At 45.2% G+C, this 15,801-nt stretch overlaps 4 protein-coding genes across 6 annotated transcripts; 3 read left to right on the top strand and 1 right to left on the bottom strand.

Annotated features, from left to right (window-relative positions):
- The first annotated feature begins 1,419 nt into the window (after positions 1 to 1,419).
- LOC120952042 (uncharacterized) lies at positions 1,420 to 2,632 on the top strand. Its single transcript, XM_040371133.2, has 4 exons — positions 1,420 to 1,813; positions 2,123 to 2,174; positions 2,245 to 2,466; positions 2,550 to 2,632. The coding sequence occupies exons 1-4, from the start codon at positions 1,751 to 1,753 to the stop codon at positions 2,630 to 2,632; spliced, it is 420 nt and encodes a 139-aa protein (XP_040227067.2). The 5' UTR covers positions 1,420 to 1,750.
- Positions 2,633 to 2,698: 66 nt separating this feature from the next.
- On the bottom strand, positions 2,699 to 6,383 carry LOC120952034 (NEDD4-binding protein 1). Of its 2 annotated transcripts, XM_040371123.2 has the most exons (7): positions 6,060 to 6,383; positions 4,647 to 4,815; positions 3,537 to 4,576; positions 3,364 to 3,465; positions 3,169 to 3,288; positions 3,024 to 3,106; positions 2,699 to 2,932 (listed from the first exon to the last, which is right to left on the bottom strand). In XM_040371123.2, the coding sequence occupies exons 2-7, from the start codon at positions 4,812 to 4,814 to the stop codon at positions 2,802 to 2,804; spliced, it is 1,644 nt and encodes a 547-aa protein (XP_040227057.2). In that variant the 5' UTR covers position 4,815; positions 6,060 to 6,383; the 3' UTR covers positions 2,699 to 2,801. The 2 variants fall into 2 exon arrangements, with proteins under 2 accessions (XP_040227057.2, XP_040227056.2); XM_040371122.2 differs by lacking the exon at positions 6,060 to 6,383 and having other exon boundaries at positions 4,647 to 5,199.
- LOC120961484 (uncharacterized) lies at positions 5,195 to 6,031 on the top strand. The gene is made up of 4 exons (XM_049611217.1): positions 5,195 to 5,440; positions 5,549 to 5,661; positions 5,758 to 5,851; positions 5,912 to 6,031. Exons 1-4 carry the CDS (start codon positions 5,195 to 5,197, stop codon positions 6,029 to 6,031), a joined length of 573 nt encoding a protein of 190 aa, XP_049467174.1.
- Positions 6,384 to 6,664: 281 nt separating the features above from the next.
- LOC120952035 (glycerol-3-phosphate dehydrogenase [NAD(+)], cytoplasmic) lies at positions 6,665 to 15,268 on the top strand. Of its 2 annotated transcripts, XM_049606316.1 has the most exons (8): positions 6,665 to 6,797; positions 7,111 to 7,267; positions 8,061 to 8,238; positions 10,343 to 10,922; positions 11,005 to 11,158; positions 11,230 to 11,322; positions 13,478 to 14,729; positions 14,905 to 15,268. In XM_049606316.1, the coding sequence occupies exons 2-7, from the start codon at positions 7,224 to 7,226 to the stop codon at positions 13,497 to 13,499; spliced, it is 1,071 nt and encodes a 356-aa protein (XP_049462273.1). In that variant the 5' UTR covers positions 6,665 to 6,797; positions 7,111 to 7,223; the 3' UTR covers positions 13,500 to 14,729; positions 14,905 to 15,268. The 2 variants fall into 2 exon arrangements, with proteins under 2 accessions (XP_049462273.1, XP_040227060.2); XM_040371126.2 differs by lacking the exon at positions 13,478 to 14,729.
- Positions 15,269 to 15,801: the final 533 nt, after the last annotated feature.

Below are 15,801 nucleotides of genomic sequence, written 5' to 3'. Positions count from 1 at the left end.
CGCCTGCGTATTGGCGGATTTTCCTTGCGAAATTCGTGCAATACACGCGGGGCGAGAAGAAGGAAGCTAAGACAAACAGAGGAAATGCTTTGTGATTTTGCAGATCGCGGGGACACCTCCTGTTGTTGTTGTTTAGTCACTTTACAGGTCTCGCTCAACCTGCAAGAAGACGCTCGCACAAGCCGCCGCAACACGCCGTCAAATGATACTTTCTATTCGCAGCAAAGTATGGATCTCATTTCGACCGTTGGCTTGCGTGCGTGCGTGTAGCGAGAGTGTCCGCAAGTGTAGTGGAACTGAGTTGAGCGAAGAAAACAGTTTTAAAGCCCAATTTTACACAAATAAACCCCCGATAACAAGGCACAGGTCGTCGTTGCACTGATAGACGCTTCAACGGCATCTTTGCTTTGAATGGAACAGCCCACAAACACTTGTGCGGCTTTCTGTATTTGAAATTAAAGTAATATCAAAGCTCTGCTGTACAAAGCGATGTGAAGAATGGAAGGTAGCTTTTTTTGGATCGATCGAACTCACGTAACATTTCATCAATTCCACATAGACAGCAAGTTAGGAAGCTATTTAACTCTTTAAAGAATTGCAACAGTACAACAGCAGACTAACGATTCCACTTAACCAGCTAGCGATAGATAGAGCGTTGTAAGAGAAGAAGCAAGGCTTTCCCTCCAGCGTTGTGCTGGTTTTTATTTTTGACAGCGAAAAGGAAATTGATCCCCCCCCCGGCCGGTGTGTGCCGCGAGGTTGTTGGTGTGATGTGTTGCAAGAAGCTTGATCATTCAGAACGATCAGTAGAGATTAAAGTGATCGATAGCAATAGGCCCCACTAATTGAATCATTAAATCGGATAGAAAACATTCAAACTTTCTGCTTCTCTGACGCTATCCAACACGCACTCTCTCTCTCTCTCTCTCTCGCTCCACCCCTCTCTCTCCTTTGTCTTCTTTATACACCAAACAACACACGCTGGTAAAAGAAAATGCTTATTCACAATTAGTCATGCCGGTGGTCACAGAATAAAGAATTATAAACTTACCAAATAAGGATTAAAAAAACAACGCTCCCCTCCTTCCTTCCAACACACAGCGTGCAAAGCAAGTGTGTTGGTGGGATCGATCGATATATGATGCTCTCTCTCTTGGCAAAAAGCAAAAGCGATTAGAGATGTGTTTCAAATCAAAAACAAACACAGTGCAACTGGGTATGGAAGCTGGGCAGAAAATAATAATGATAAAAACGTAAACAGCACAGAAAGGAATTCCGAGCAAAAAAAGGACCTATATCTGTATTTTTGTGTTGTAAAACTTCTTCTCACTCCGAGGGGGAAGTGAGGGAGAAGAAGTTGTGTGTGTGCGTGTGTGTGGTAATGATACGACAGTAAACAAGACGGGAATATATTATGCTTAAGAGAGAAAAAAAAACTCAACGTGTTTATGTGCATGAAAGTTTACATTCGAAATGATAGCATTGTCATTCCTTGTTCGTGTCTGTCTCGGTTCGTTTCCAAAAATGCACTTAACCTTTCCGGCATATAGGTATTACAGTTAATCCCCTACATACGTTCGATAAAATACGCCCGTCACCGCCGTAACCGCAGAAAATATCACATTCCACCGTGTGTGCGTGTGTGTTTGGTTCCGTTCCGTTCGCGTTACGTTTATCAGACACGCAACGCGGTCAGTCTTGTGGTGTAGTCTGGCGAGAGAAGATCCCGCCGAGGCATACTTCCGGAAAGATGGCGGCCTACATAGTGATACCGGTGATCGTGCTAACGATAATGGCCATTTGGTTTATGGTGGTGAGTGGACGAAGGCTGTTACAAGTGCTTTTAAACAAAACTCAGCTTAATAGAGATCGGGTACAGACTCGGATCAGTACCTCAAAACCCGATTGGTTGATTGAGTCAGAGTTATTTTTGACAGTGATTATTGCGGCAAGCAAGCAAGTTTCCCGTATCTTATCGGTTGGCTTAGCGTGCCTATTGGATAAAAAAGCACGAAAGCAGTTTTGTTTATCATGTTAGATGGGACCTAACATTTGTTGTGAAATTAGCGAAAGCGTGTGTGTGAGAGTGTAACGAGCGTCCCTTTTTGCCCTTTTTTTGCAGTACATGTACGACAAACGAATAAAACCCACATTTAGTTCAACATCGACACCGGGTAAGACTTGATACTCCGCATTTCAATGGCGACACAACATTGGCTAATCTTCATTCAATGCTCTTTTCAGCTACGACAACCTGCACAAACGTACGGCAGGAAGGTGGTATAGTGTACACAATTTCCAACACACCCAACAACGGTGGGGCGCCCGGTATGGCACGCCCTGCCTCGGATCTGAACAGTGGTGCCACACACATCCGCATCGAGCCCGATGGACGTGGTGGTCCACCGCCGCAGTACGGTGGCTACACGAGCCAGAATTTGATCGTTGTAACGACAATACCAAGAGGTGCGTGCTTCATGGATTAAGGAAGGGCAATCGGTCTCGTTCTGCGAGGATTTATTCACATCGGTGCTTCTTTGTCATTACAGATTTGCCGCCATCGTACGATCAGGTGGTAACGAGCAGGAACGATCCACCGATCAGTAGTAGTAGTAACGATACGGCAGTATAAACAAATCTCAATACCGTATGATATTTTAGAAAGAGAAGATAAGGTGTTTCACGATGTTTTTGTAGAAAATAAAGTTATTTGATAACGTGTGTTTTTCCCACTGTACTAACAGAAAACAGTGCACAGTTTTATGGTTTATCAAAAAAAAAAAAAACGCCCGCGAGATCTTCTAATGCGATGTGCGATACAGTATCTGTTGCAGCGTAGGACCGTACCGTCCGTACGGATCGTCCGGCAGGAAGAAGCAGTCTTTTACCCACGAGTAACCGACGACACGCGTTTCGATAATGCGTCGCCATTCTGAAAGAGAGAAGTGGATAAAGTACGAATTAGTACGAGAGAAAAGAGAATGAGAGAACAAAACAAACGGTCCCTTGGTTCAAGAGAGTACCTGGAGAAATGTCAAGAAGATCACGAAAATTATCGTTCGATATGATCACACCATCAAACTGTTCGGCGATTGATAGTATTAATCTGTAAGTAAACATAAGATCACAATAACAGCACGTTTTGTGGGTTTGTTGGGCGATAGTTACCGATCATCGTACGATGAAGAGCACTGGCCGGGAAGACTTTTGCACGGGGCCAGCGTTACATCGCCATTTCGATGCATCTGTTCTAGCAATGCCTGGTCCGTACTTTGATACCTTTTTAATCTGTAACCAAACACAAACAGAGAAAGATGTTTGAAATACAAATCGCGTTATTCGGCGCGCTATCTTTAAACGCACTTAAACTGAGGCACTACGGCGGTCACCTCGAAGCCGAGCTTTTTAAAGTAATTTATACACAGCTCTAGCCCCTTGACCGAGAACATCTTCCCATTGAGATGGCTGGAAGAAAAAGAGAAATGGTACACAATTACAATCATACACAGTCATCACAGTCTGTACCACTATCTTACCCATACGCGACATTATTTCCATCAATGATTACCATCCGCTTCATCTTCGTTTCTACATGAAGAGCCGACCCAATAACCACATCGTTCGTATTCGTGGCTTTTCCACCACCACCACCTTTTCCACCACCACCACCACCACCTTTACCACCACCACTACCACTACCACTACCGCTACCACTGCCATTTGCGTGTGGCTTCTGTTGAGGACGATTGGGTTTTGCTCGAGCAGCTTTGGACGCACTGTACCCGAGCGGGATACGATCCAGCGTGGGAAAGGCTGGCGTTTTGGTATTGCTGGCAGCATATGACGAGTAAGAAGGTTGCTGCTCCGTATCAGGATAGTCGCTCAAATCGATCACATCGGTAACGATCGTTTCGGCAGCTTGACTGTTGGAACGGATCTTCTTCTTCGTTTGTACTTTAGTGGCACTGGTATTGGTACTGGTACCGCTCGAACTCGTGCACGGTTCGGCAGTGTCCACCGTTACTGGTTGTACACACTCAGCAGCGTTGATCTTCATGTCCTTCATGCTGTTGTTCATCGTTTGATCGAACGTGCTGTCTAGCACAATCACACTACATTCGTTCGGTTCGATCGTGGCAGACCGGCGGTGGTCCGGTTCGATACTGCCAGACGACGGTTGTTGTTTTGGTTCACCATCCTTCGTTGATGCTGATTGTTCCTCCACATCGGTACCGACGACGTACAGTGGAACATCTTCCTCCCGTATACCAGGATTACGATCGACGTAAAACAAAGGATCGGTGGAAGCATTTTCCACTGCATCACCACCCATACCACCCGTCGGCTCACTTTCTTCATCCGAATCCTCAATCACGATCGTATCGGGGGCCGATTTTTGTTGATTATTCTCTTTGATACCCCCGTTCTGTGGGTTGACAGCGACTGGCATGTTTTGGAGCTGCACTACTGCATCTTGCTGCTTGCGACGTTTTTCCACAACAGCACTCAACCGGCGCAAATTTTCCTTCGAGCTTCGTTTCATCGCTTTCGACATCTTGCCAGGGCTCATGTTTGCCTGCAATATGCATAAAGGGTGGTTAGAAGCGTGGCTTGAAAAGGGATTTCGTCTCCCGGGGTGTACTAACCTGCCGGGTATCCATGCTTGCGAAGGTCTGTGCCAGCTGGTTCGTCGGTTTCTTTTTAGGTCTACGTTTAGCTTTGAATGTGTTGGGTTTCTCCTTTTTGGTGCTACGACGTGGTTGAGCAGGAGGCCCGTTTGATTGCTGCTTCTTGCCCGCCCTAGTGCGAGCCATGCTGGCGCGTTGTGGAAAGATTGTAATAACAAAACTCATTCAGATTGTATTTGTTCGGGTGTAAACAGACCGATCGGTGGTGAGGTTACACTGACAGACAGTAGGACATGCAATGTATGAACCATGCAAGTAGTTGCTCCCTTTCTGGAGGACTTCCTCCGCAGTGCGCATGCCCTATTCTCCTACACGCTTCCTTCAATCCGTCACAAAGGCTCGAAGAAGCAAAATCAATGACATTAGTCACGACAACTTGCTGGGCAGAAGATTGCACTCACTTTAGGATAGCTTTTCCTCCACCCAACGTAGTGTTAAAATATTAGCTTTTTGTGTAACCCTTCGGCTATTGTAGATTTTAAGAAACATCGACACACAAGGACCCGATGGAATCGATATGGGAAAACATCAGCACCGCACTGGAACTGGCGCCCGACACAGCGGACAGGTGGTTGGCCAAGCTTCGGGCACAGTACGCGCAAAGCCATCGCCACTACCACACGGAGTCCGAGCTGATCCGTCGAAAGGTTCCCCATCTAACGGGAGCGAGCGTATGCATTCAGCTGGCCGCCCTGTTTCAGTATTACCACTTCGAGGCGGACAAAGACTGTGTCGCACGAAATTGTGAGACAGTGGGTGAATTCTTTGCCGATGCACAGATTGAAAATGTTAGACCCCCCCCCCCCCCCCCCCCCCACCTGTGCTGCAGGTGATCTTTCTAATGCGGATCATCTTTCCAGAAAACGCTGGAAGCGAACGTAAAGCGACTGTTGGGAGACTTGCAGATGGAGGCTGGGGATCTATCCGAGGACGACGTGCAATACTTTCAGGACTTGGACCTGCTAGTACTGGGGTGAGTTAGTAAGGGGGGGGGGGGGGGACACCTGGGTTGGAGTTAGTTCTAATGTTGTGCTCTCTCCCGCTCCCACTATCATTCCCGACATGCCAGTATCCCGGCGGAAGAGTACAAACAATACACCCAGCAGCTTCGTAACGAATGTCCGGAAAAGGATGTCAGTTCCTACGATAAAATGCGCCTTAAGGTAAATCCTGGCTGCATCTTTAGGAAGCGTTTAGCGGAACTTGTGTTTTCTTCTTTGCAGCTACTGCAAGCGCTGAGCCGCATACCGAGCATTTACATGACGGCGCAGTTCAGCGAGCGCTTCGAGAGTGCCGCACAAACCAACATTGAGCAGGAAATTAAGGATTTGCAATCGAAATAGAGCACCAATCGGTAGACACAATACTAACCTCTGCTACGTAAGTATTATTACTCGTTCTCGCCGTTGCGTGTTCGTGCCGTGTGTTCGCCGAAACAACTGTTCCACGCTGTTCCAACCGCATTGGATTGTCGGTGGGGGTTTGGGACGTCGTTGCGTTAAAAGTTAGGGTAAACGAATAAAGAGTCTATCGCTATTTGGGTAGTATATTTGATGTTGCGGGCACAGTAGCACAATTGTAATTCGCAAGGAGGAATTTATCCCACAATACTAATCGATGTGTGGCTGCTGGCTGCGGGCTAGCGCTTTCGCAAAAATAAAGAAGCGATGTAAACAAACGCACCATGCGCGGGATTGTCAACGATGACGTTTCTTGCCACCGCCACTTTGACAGCGAACGGTCAAAACCGAATCGTGTGTGCTTCCCCCAGGGGCCATGGCTTGTTAAGAATCCACAGGGCATGCTGTGATTGTAGTCGAAGTTGGAGTTTTACTATAGAAAATGGATATCTTTACATATCAATGGGCTAATTTTTTCTCTTTTATTATAAAATAGCATTAAATGGGACAAAAATGCACTCCTTGCATTACAAAAGCACTACAGAACGTGAATTAAGACAACCACCATCACCATTGCATAATCTTGTCAGTAGCTCGTTAGCGCGCCTTAACAAGGTTGGCGAGTTGGGTACTGTGTTATCGTACGATGTGGATGGTTTTTTGCACTTATTTCCAATTGTTTGCGCGAAGAGGACGCATCGTTTCGAAAGTAAGTTCCTGCGGTGGGGAAGATTTCAAACACGAAATCGCGAAATTCGTTTGCCGTGGTTTTGGTCCATCGTGTGTGTTTGGCGCTGGTGATCAGCTGAACGCAGTACACAGCAAAAAATAGACACCAAACCACACATACACACACGTACACGTGGTCGGTGTGTGGTGTAGCCAGCGCACACGGCACAGCACGGCACGGCACACCCGAACGGCCCGAGAACGGCCCGAATCCACATCTTCCGTGGCGGTTGATTGGATTCGTATTTCGAGCATTACATAAAACCGTTTTCTTCATTTCCCAAAACTCGCAGCTTCCGACTGGTGGTGTGTTCATTCCTCCTGCGCTGCTGATCCTGTACTCTTGAGTTCCTGTTCCTCTGTGCGCTGCAAAAAGTCGATACCGCCCCTCACCCCGCCAGCAACCATGTCTGATAAGGTCCGTGTGTGCATCGTCGGTTCCGGAAACTGGTAAGTGTTCGCCATACTTCAGGAGATACCGGAAAAGTGTGTGTATGCGTGTGTGTGCAGTTTTTTTCCTCTCTCTATCCTGCCAAAAAGGTATCACATCGTTAGTCCTTGAACAGATAGCTAGAAGAAGTAGGCCGTGATTGACAGTGGCGTGATATCCTTGCGCGAACATGTGTGTTTGTGTGTGCGTGCGTTTCCGTAGTGTTTTTGTTCTCCAGGATAAACAACACAGCTCCCCCCACTTCCCCTTCCATTTCTGCTCCACCGTTCTGCTCCAATGTCAAGGCAATCGCGGTGCGCGTTGTGTTGTTGTGAGCAAATTTTCCCCACAAAAGTAAAGCGAGTAAAAATCCTCCACCGTCGGGAGGTCAGGGTTACGTAAAGGAAGCGCGAGATAAAGTGAAACGATTCTCGAGCAATGAAAACAACAGTCACAGAGAAAAAAAATACTACGAATGCGCGCGTCAGTGTGGGAGTATTTACATCTCGCCGCACGAAGAAAAGTCAATTAAAGCAAAAAAAAAGATGTCCCCAAGCTGACCTACTCTCCTCAAGTGAGGACGGACACAGCGTTGATGAAGGTTAAGTTCTTTTGCTCTGCTTCTATTGTCATAGTAAACATAGAAAAGGTCGGCCACCAATGAGCAATGTTTTGGTGTGTTTCGCGCCGGGAAACGTTCTACCAAAGCAAATAGGATTACATATGTTATTGTATATGCCTCGCGAAAAAAAGGACAACAGCAAACGGGAATTAAACCTTGTTACTCTTTTGTCTATTTTTTCTACATTCTAGGGGATCGGCCATCGCCAAGATCGTGGGCGCCAATGCCAAGCGGCTGGCCACGTTCGAGGACCGCGTCACGATGTACGTGTACGAGGAGATGATCGATGGCAAGAAGTTAACGGAAATCATCAACACGACGCACGAGAACGTCAAGTATCTGCCTGGACACAAGCTGCCCGAGAACGTCGTAAGTTTTTGTGCATTTCAACGGAGCGTGTTACCCTTTGCCGCCACACGATATTGCCTGTTGCGCGGTTGAACGGTGGGCCTGAAGTATTTATAGTATTTGTCCTTTGTCACGGTGCCAAAGTTCCATCTGATCGTAATAGTCCGTGGGCGTGGGCGCCCGTAAACCCATCCAAACTCCCACCTCCTCCATGTCTCGCCAGGTGTGTCCGGGATGGAGGGAGAATAATTAATTGCCCCCTCCGATAGGTAATGGCTTATCGGTTGTTTACCGAAGCTGTTGGTTCTGCGATTGAGAAACAGTTTTTATGGTGAGCCTGTCGGTTATCTTATCGGTTGGGAAGGTTCATCGTGTTTGAGCTCTCGAAGATTAATAATTCCATGTATTGTGGGAACGTGTCGAAACACATTTAATATGTGTCAAAAAGCTACCGACACACCACACCCCTGGGGGAGGGAATAGTAAATGAGTTTTAAATGAGCTTGGCTTATAGCGCGGCAATGTTGAATGATCCTCCACGACGGAGTGTGAATGCATGCACGAACGACTGCGACTGCATCACACAGCGACTGCATTTATCTTAACAGTTGCGCGTATAAGTGTGTGAGTTCTCGTTCTCTTGCAACACACACACGTATACATTGCTGGATAGTTGTGCAGTAGGGCAATTAAGCGCACTAGAAGCTTGCACGTGACTGCACGTGGCATGATGCGGAAGCATGCCCGCTAGATAGATGGATGACCTCAAGTGTGCACTATTGGCGCGCTGTTCGTTCCGTTGCTGCCAGCTCATATCCACTCAAAGTGAAGTGGGAAGGCCACTAACTAGAGTATGCTGCTAACATCGATCATTTCCTGGCCATTATTTTGACGAAGGAAATACATTTCCTGTCAGCACTGTTCTCTTGCCTTGCAGATTGATTTATTTATTGTTTGACGATTTTACTTTCACCGACCGAAGCACACAATCACTTTCAAATCTCACTTTACATAAGCGCCGACTATTCTGCCGAAATGTAGTAGCAAAGCAACACGGCCGGCGATTGTTGTGAGCAAAGGAAAGGTTATCACTCTACAGCTCTAAGTCCGACTCAGGGTGCCCTCGGTGAATTCCGTTCGTCAGTCATGTCTTTCTTTTTCCGTTCGTCCGCCGAGCGTGAAAAGTGATTCGGTTGGAATTTGGAACCACCCTGCCCAGCACAAAGGGGGGACCTTCCGAAAGAACCTGTTTCGACTTTATCGCGCTTATCATTAACCTTCCCGGCGACCACCACCCGCTGTCGTCCGCTGTCGAAGCATTTTGTCAACTCGGGCTTTTCGACAGTCCGATGAATAGCGATTATGTAAGGGGACAGTGGTGTTTAAATAGGAATTGCCCCCGAGGTGTCGCCCGAGAGCAGCAAAACAAGAGCAACACCAGCACAGAAAGAAAGGAAGCAACGATAACGATAATTGATCAAACAAATGTATGCAAATAGCAGCAACACCACCCAGTCAGCCGACCAGCGCCCTTGCCATCATACGGAGCCATTTTCGAAGACGGATCGTTTTCTTGTTTCTTTGTTCGCAAGCGTAATGTCTTTTTCCGGACACACATACACATGGTGGTGTAGCGTAGCGATCAATGAACCACATCTATTGCTCGTCAACCCGTGCCGACATAATGATTGAGCGGCGTAGCGAGAGTTTAGACAAAGGGGGAGGAGGGTTGAGGAGAACTGTACGAGACGAACACGTTGTGCATTGGCTGTGCAGCTGCATTTTCACTCGCGTGGGCACGGAGTTTATTTTTAAACCTTCGACATTAGGAAAAAAAGCCAATGCTGTAAGCAAAGACAAGCGGGTGATATGTATTGTTTAACATGCCGGTCACGAATAGATTGATCATAGCTTGTTCATGCTGTTTTAGGGGAATAAATCGATGAGTTTTTGACTTCTTTGATTCCAGTAGACCGATAATTTGACATATTGGCAGAAGGTTTGCCTTCTGATTTTCTTTAAACTAATGCTCTTACATATAATGATACTTCCTACTAATAATGATTGGGTCCTTTTAATGCGTGTCTGGTGTTTCCTCTCCCCTTCTTCTTTCCAATTGCCCTAGGTCGCCGTTCCGGATGTGGTGGAAGCTGCCAAGGATGCCGACATTCTGATCTTTGTCGTGCCGCACCAGTTTATCCGTGGACTGGGCACGCAGCTGCTGGGCAAAATCAAGTCGACGGCCGTCGGTCTGTCCCTGATCAAGGGCTTCGATGTTGCCGAGGGCGGTGGCATGGAGTTGATCTCGCACCTGATCACCAAGCACCTGAAGATCCCGTGCTCGGTGCTGATGGGCGCCAATCTGGCCGGTGAGGTCGCGGAAGAGAAGTTCTGCGAGACGACCATCGGCTGCCGGGACATGAAGATTGCGCAAACTCTGCGCGATCTCTTCCTGACGCCAAACTTCCGCGTGGTCGTGGTGGACGATGTCGATGCGGTCGAGATCTGCGGTGCGCTCAAGAACATTGTGGCTTGCGGTGCCGGATTCGTCGACGGTATGGGACTGGGCGACAACACGAAGGCGGCCGTCATTCGGTTAGGGCTGATGGAGATGATCAAGTTCGTGGATGTGTTCTACCCGGGCAGCAAGCTGTCGACGTTCTTCGAGAGCTGCGGCGTTGCTGATCTCATCACTACGTGTTACGGTGAATTTTGGCATTTTGGATTGTGGTGTAGTTGTGTGATGGCTGGAAACTAATGTGCAAACTCCCTTCCCGCTGAGAACAGGTGGCCGTAACCGTAAGGTGTCGGAAGCGTTCGTAAAGACGGGCAAAACGATCGTAGAGCTGGAGAACGAGATGCTCAATGGCCAGAAGCTGCAGGGCCCGATCACTGCCGAGGAGGTGAACTTTATGCTGAAGAGCAAAGGCATGGAGGATAAGTGAGTGTTTTGGGGGAATCTTCCTCTCCTAGACGATGGCGAGCTAAATAAATCCGCTCGTTTCGTTGTAGATTTCCACTATTTACCGCCATCCACAAGATCTGCACCGGTACGGTGAAGCCGCAAGGATTCCTGGACTGTCTGCGCAACCACCCGGAGCACATGTAAGTCGAACTTCTTCTTCCTCTTCTACTACTTCTCCTCTCACGCAACCAAAAACAAAACAAAAAAATGTGCTGGCCCAAATACGCCATTTAAATCGAGCAAAATTCGCTCACTATATATGCCTGGTGTGTGTAGCGTTTTGTGTCAGCGCAATAGCAAAAAAAAAGACAAAAGCAACAAAAACCGAGAACCGAGTGTTTCCGAGTACAAACGGAAGCAATTGCAAGTCAAGCAAGAGATATGAGAAAGTAGAGTTAGGCGCGCAACGGGTTGCTGTGTGTGGTAGCCGTAGAGATGAGCTTTGTTGAACTATCTATATACACACACACACACACACACACACAAAAGAAAGAGATAAGCATACAATTGTTTGCGACCCGTAGATGGGGCAACGCCTTAAAATTGAACGTTATTAAGGGATATAATCCGACACTTTAGCAGCACAGCAGCACCCGGCGCAGATATCAGTAGAGAGTGTATGTGTTTGTGTGTAGACAAATCTGAACCAACCAAACAAAATTGTTAAACAAAAGTATGGATGCAACATCGTAGCTGCTAACTACGGTAGTCAGTCAGTCAGGCAGATAGCAAACTGTACTCGAACACCTCCCTCCGGTTTTGTGTGTAGTAGGCGTTGTTAACTCTTGTGCACAGACATTGTGTTTTCTTCTTCGCTAGTATCTTTGCAGTTGCACTGTTGTTTTTCGATACAGTTTAAAGTTCTTGCCAGTTCTTTATCTTTCGTAATTTACTCTTTGATATTTTCTACGTTTTTTCCCCTCTAAAGTTTCCCTTCTTCCATTTACATACTTTATTTGTACTAAATTACGACACAGAAATGCGATTAGTTCACTTCACTTGTTTCTTTTTTCCTGTTACATCGCTTTGTGTATAATATGTTTACAAAAAATGCGTATATGGCAGTCCTATGGTACGTTTGTTCATCATAACACCACCACCGCCACGGGGTGTAGTAGACCCTCTACCACTCTGCCATTTTGCCTTATTTTTTGCGCGTATGTTTGTGTACAGTTTTGTGGCTAATTTGTGCATTAGTAGTGTGACATCACGATGATGATAAACCGCTTAGATGTGTGCGGGTTGTTAGGTAATTGAACAGAGAGCGAGAGAGGGAGAGGGAGCGGTCGCATTTAGATTATATATGTTTGTTTATTGTTCGTGTTTAGTGTAATATCGCTAGAAACGCCGAAAGCAAAACAAGTAAATGTGAATAAGCATGGATATAGTACGAGATCGTTGTGTACATTCGCTGTTAATATATGATTTTGCCGATGTGTTTGTATTTAAACTGTGCATTTTACTTTAATTTAAGTTTATGTTGGCGGTAAATAAGCGCAGCGTTATTAATAATATGTTTCGTTTTCCTCAGAAGTGTTACCCTTTTATGATTCTTTTCCATTTAGGTAGAGGCTCAGTTTTACAATCTCCCATCATCATTGCGTTTACGACTTGTGTTTTATCTTTTTGCGCTGCAGATGCGTTTGTAGGGTAGAAGTGCCTTTTTGCTTTGAAGCTTTAAAGTCGTAGATAAAAGTACAAATAGAACATATCATCTTGTGCATAGCAATGATATGGCATAAAATATGGGCAAACAATAACAATGCTTATTACTACATAGCCGGTGGTACTTATTTATAACAAACGCTAAATGTGATGCTTTGATAATCGTTTCAGTTTATGTGTGAAAAATCTGTTCATATTTTAAATTGGAAGAGAACAATTCGGACGCTTGTTGTTGAAAATTACTGCTTGCTGTGGATCAAAATTCTGAAATTCTACCTTAATACTATCGTGGCATGTGCATGGAAATGGCAGTAGAAGAAGCTTTGGGAGTAAGAATGTAACCAGCTTTTCGCTTTCAAATCACATTGTATGCTTGGTAAATCATCTTTATGATGGGCGCATCTTCAACGATCTTTACAACATCGTTTAACTCATGAATGTGGGGTGTATAAGAAAGAAGCACACTTCAATCATGTTATGCATGTTTCTTCTTTTTAGTATTTGTTTTGTTTAAAACGACATTCCGTTACCATCACCTTTTCCCGTAAAAAAAAAGGATTCAGCTGTGTGCGAACATGAGTTTTACGTTATCGTTTTTCTTTCTCTTCTCTCCCCGTTCCTTCATTTTAGGACACCATGGGCAAAGCTCTAGAGAAATGTCGCACTTGTTGTTACTCAAGCCAAACCATTTCTCTGTAACAATAATAACAATCACACACACACCACCACCCAATAGCAATCGATCGCAATTTTCGCGTGTAGTAGCTAATCACAATTCCTTCCCCCCTTTGACTCTTGTGTCAGTCAGGCAAGATCAGTCAGGGATCACAATCAGATCTCACATAATAGCTAAAGGATAACGCTACTACTACTACTACTACTACTACTACCGCTACTACTATTTATCCTTACCTTCCAAAACACGGCTCAGAAGGTTGTGAAATTTGCATTTATTTTGAGTTGGCAAAAGCAAACGATTTTGCTGATAATACCAAATATCAAGCCAAGCTAACACATTCCCTGTTTTTAGAAACATTTTATGATATTATTTTCTATTTTTATTTTCTACCTAACAGTAAGCGTTAAAGTGTTTCTTTTAGACTGGTTTTGTTTTGTTTCTGTAATGAGATTTAAATTACCCAAAAATTTTAAAGCGTTTTTTTTACAATATTGCTTCCACAAGGATAGCTGTTGGGGAAGTTGGGGTTTGAAATTGGCGACTAGTGGGGCTTTTGCTTTCCATCATTTTCCAATACGTTTAGATAGGTTTAGAAGAGAGAGAGAGAGAGGTGTGCGAGTTGTTAAACCAATCCAAAACGTCCATCCATCGTCACCGAAATTGGTTTTAGTGTTACAAAACAAAAACAAAAACGGGAAAAACAAAAAAACAATCCTGCATGATATGTGATACGAAAGCTGATTTGAAAGTGAATAAACATCAACAGTTATTGGGACATTCGATTGGTATTCAATTGTTGAGAAATGCAAAACAAAAACAAAAAGATGTGAGGGACCAAATTAACTTTTTCTCTCATAACAAACCCCCCCCCCCCCCCTGTGTAATGTCGTATGTAATTGTCCATTCCTTCTGGTTCTTCTGTTCTGTCCTGTTTTTACTGTTTTTTGAACATAATTTCCATTGCGTTTATCGTTCACATCTTCGTGCTCATCCGTCCATCATACATCTGCACCGAATGAAACCGTTTCCCGTAGATCGCCCTGTGTTTCCCCCTGTACGTGTATGCTCTCCAATTGGCGAACCATCATAGCTGTTTCTTGCACCCTAATTGTGTTAAGCAACAAATTCGCTAGTTTTGTAACGTGAACTAATTGTGTTTTTCCTTTGGACCTCTGTTCCGCTCGTATCACGTCCCGGTGAAAGGTAAGTACTACTACTACTCTCGCCATGTTTCATGTTGACACAAAATCGGCATCTACACAAAACATAAAACAGAATTTACCGCAGAAGACGTTGTAGTCTAATGTAGGGTGTGTGGTGGTCGATGTATGGCTAGATTGTAATGTGCTTCCTTTCCATACTCTCTTCTCTTTTGTAGGCAAAAGTTTTCCTAAATCCAACGTGATACGCTAGTACGATCGGGAGCAACTACTAAACGCGCCTCGCGTCGTGCATCGAACAGCACTCCGTCGTGCGCTGATATAACTATTAAATTATCTGGCATTAGAAGATGTTGCAAAACTTCCTCCGACCCGACCACCCCATGAAACAGGAAACACGTGGCGTGAAAATTCATTGCCACCCACCCCTCCCTCCCGCCCTCGTCCCTCGTGGAAATGAAAATCGAATCTTAGGTGAAGCGAATTTTAGAACTTTCTATTTGATAAATGTTGTTATAGCAAAATGGTTGAAGACCGCTGTACATAGGACGTAATAAATTCGAAAAATGTAGACATCGCGAATAGACATGCTTGTGTGTGTGTGATTTCTTCTCGAAAATTAGCGCTCTCTTGGGTGGGTAAGTGAGATAAGATAACAAAAACAATAACCGAAATAAATCGGAGAAGCTGAGCTTTAAAATTTCAAATGCAATCACGTGGCTTGGTGTGCAGGGTTGGTTTGAACTTTAGCCAGTGGTAGGAATGCTCTGTTTCACTTCGGTCTCTTTCTTTCTCCCAACCTGCTGTCTGCTGGATATGGGCAAAACAGTCAAACCTATCTGGTCACAACCAACTATGGGATGTTTCGCACGCTTTGTGGCCATACTTCATCATTTGTGTTGAAAAATGTTCAATTATGCAGTTCGTAGCGCTAATTGAAATGAAATCAATTTTCATGAAAATTAACGCTAAAAAACTGAACATTTTTCCTACCTAACATTGCGTTGGTTAAAAAATTCAACCGCGCGTAGGACTGCACCCGTTGTGTCAATATGAAGTTTATATTTTTTTTCTCTCTATCAACCTGTCAAATGCGCTCGGCGTGGGGCGACCTG

This window comes from Anopheles coluzzii, chromosome 2 (assembly GCF_943734685.1).
Source record: "Anopheles coluzzii chromosome 2, AcolN3, whole genome shotgun sequence".
Classification (NCBI taxonomy): domain Eukaryota; kingdom Metazoa; phylum Arthropoda; class Insecta; order Diptera; family Culicidae; genus Anopheles; species Anopheles coluzzii.
The sequence above is the reverse complement of the archived record's forward strand: the minus strand, read 5'-3'. Positions and strand labels throughout refer to the sequence as shown.

What these genes read in the sequence shown, in the direction of transcription:
- LOC120952042 (XM_040371133.2), top strand. Translation starts at nt 1,751, where the DNA reads ATGGCGGCCTACATAGTGATACCGGTGATCGTGCTAACGATAATGGCC. An exon ending in TGGCCATTTGGTTTATGGTG is followed by an intron (nt 1,814 to 2,122) that starts GTGAGTGGACGA and finishes CTTTTTTTGCAG; the next exon opens with TACATGTACGACAAACGAAT. An exon ending in TGTAACGACAATACCAAGAG is followed by an intron (nt 2,467 to 2,549) that starts GTGCGTGCTTCA and finishes TTGTCATTACAG; the next exon opens with ATTTGCCGCCATCGTACGAT.
- LOC120952034 (XM_040371122.2), bottom strand. Translation starts at nt 4,853, where the DNA reads ATGAGTTTTGTTATTACAATCTTTCCACAACGCGCCAGCATGGCTCGC. An exon ending in GCCGTAGTGCCTCAGTTTAA is followed by an intron (nt 3,289 to 3,363) that starts GTGCGTTTAAAG and finishes GTTTGGTTACAG; the next exon opens with ATTAAAAAGGTATCAAAGTA. An exon ending in TCTTCATCGTACGATGATCG is followed by an intron (nt 3,107 to 3,168) that starts GTAACTATCGCC and finishes GTTTACTTACAG; the next exon opens with ATTAATACTATCAATCGCCG.
- LOC120961484 (XM_049611217.1), top strand. Translation starts at nt 5,195, where the DNA reads ATGGAATCGATATGGGAAAACATCAGCACCGCACTGGAACTGGCGCCC. An exon ending in TCGCACGAAATTGTGAGACA is followed by an intron (nt 5,441 to 5,548) that starts GTGGGTGAATTC and finishes TCATCTTTCCAG; the next exon opens with AAAACGCTGGAAGCGAACGT. An exon ending in ACGATAAAATGCGCCTTAAG is followed by an intron (nt 5,852 to 5,911) that starts GTAAATCCTGGC and finishes TCTTCTTTGCAG; the next exon opens with CTACTGCAAGCGCTGAGCCG.
- LOC120952035 (XM_049606316.1), top strand. Translation starts at nt 7,224, where the DNA reads ATGTCTGATAAGGTCCGTGTGTGCATCGTCGGTTCCGGAAACTG. An exon ending in AGCAAAGGCATGGAGGATAA is followed by an intron (nt 11,159 to 11,229) that starts GTGAGTGTTTTG and finishes GTTTCGTTGTAG; the next exon opens with ATTTCCACTATTTACCGCCA. An exon ending in CGCAACCACCCGGAGCACAT is followed by an intron (nt 11,323 to 13,477) that starts GTAAGTCGAACT and finishes CCTTCATTTTAG; the next exon opens with GACACCATGGGCAAAGCTCT.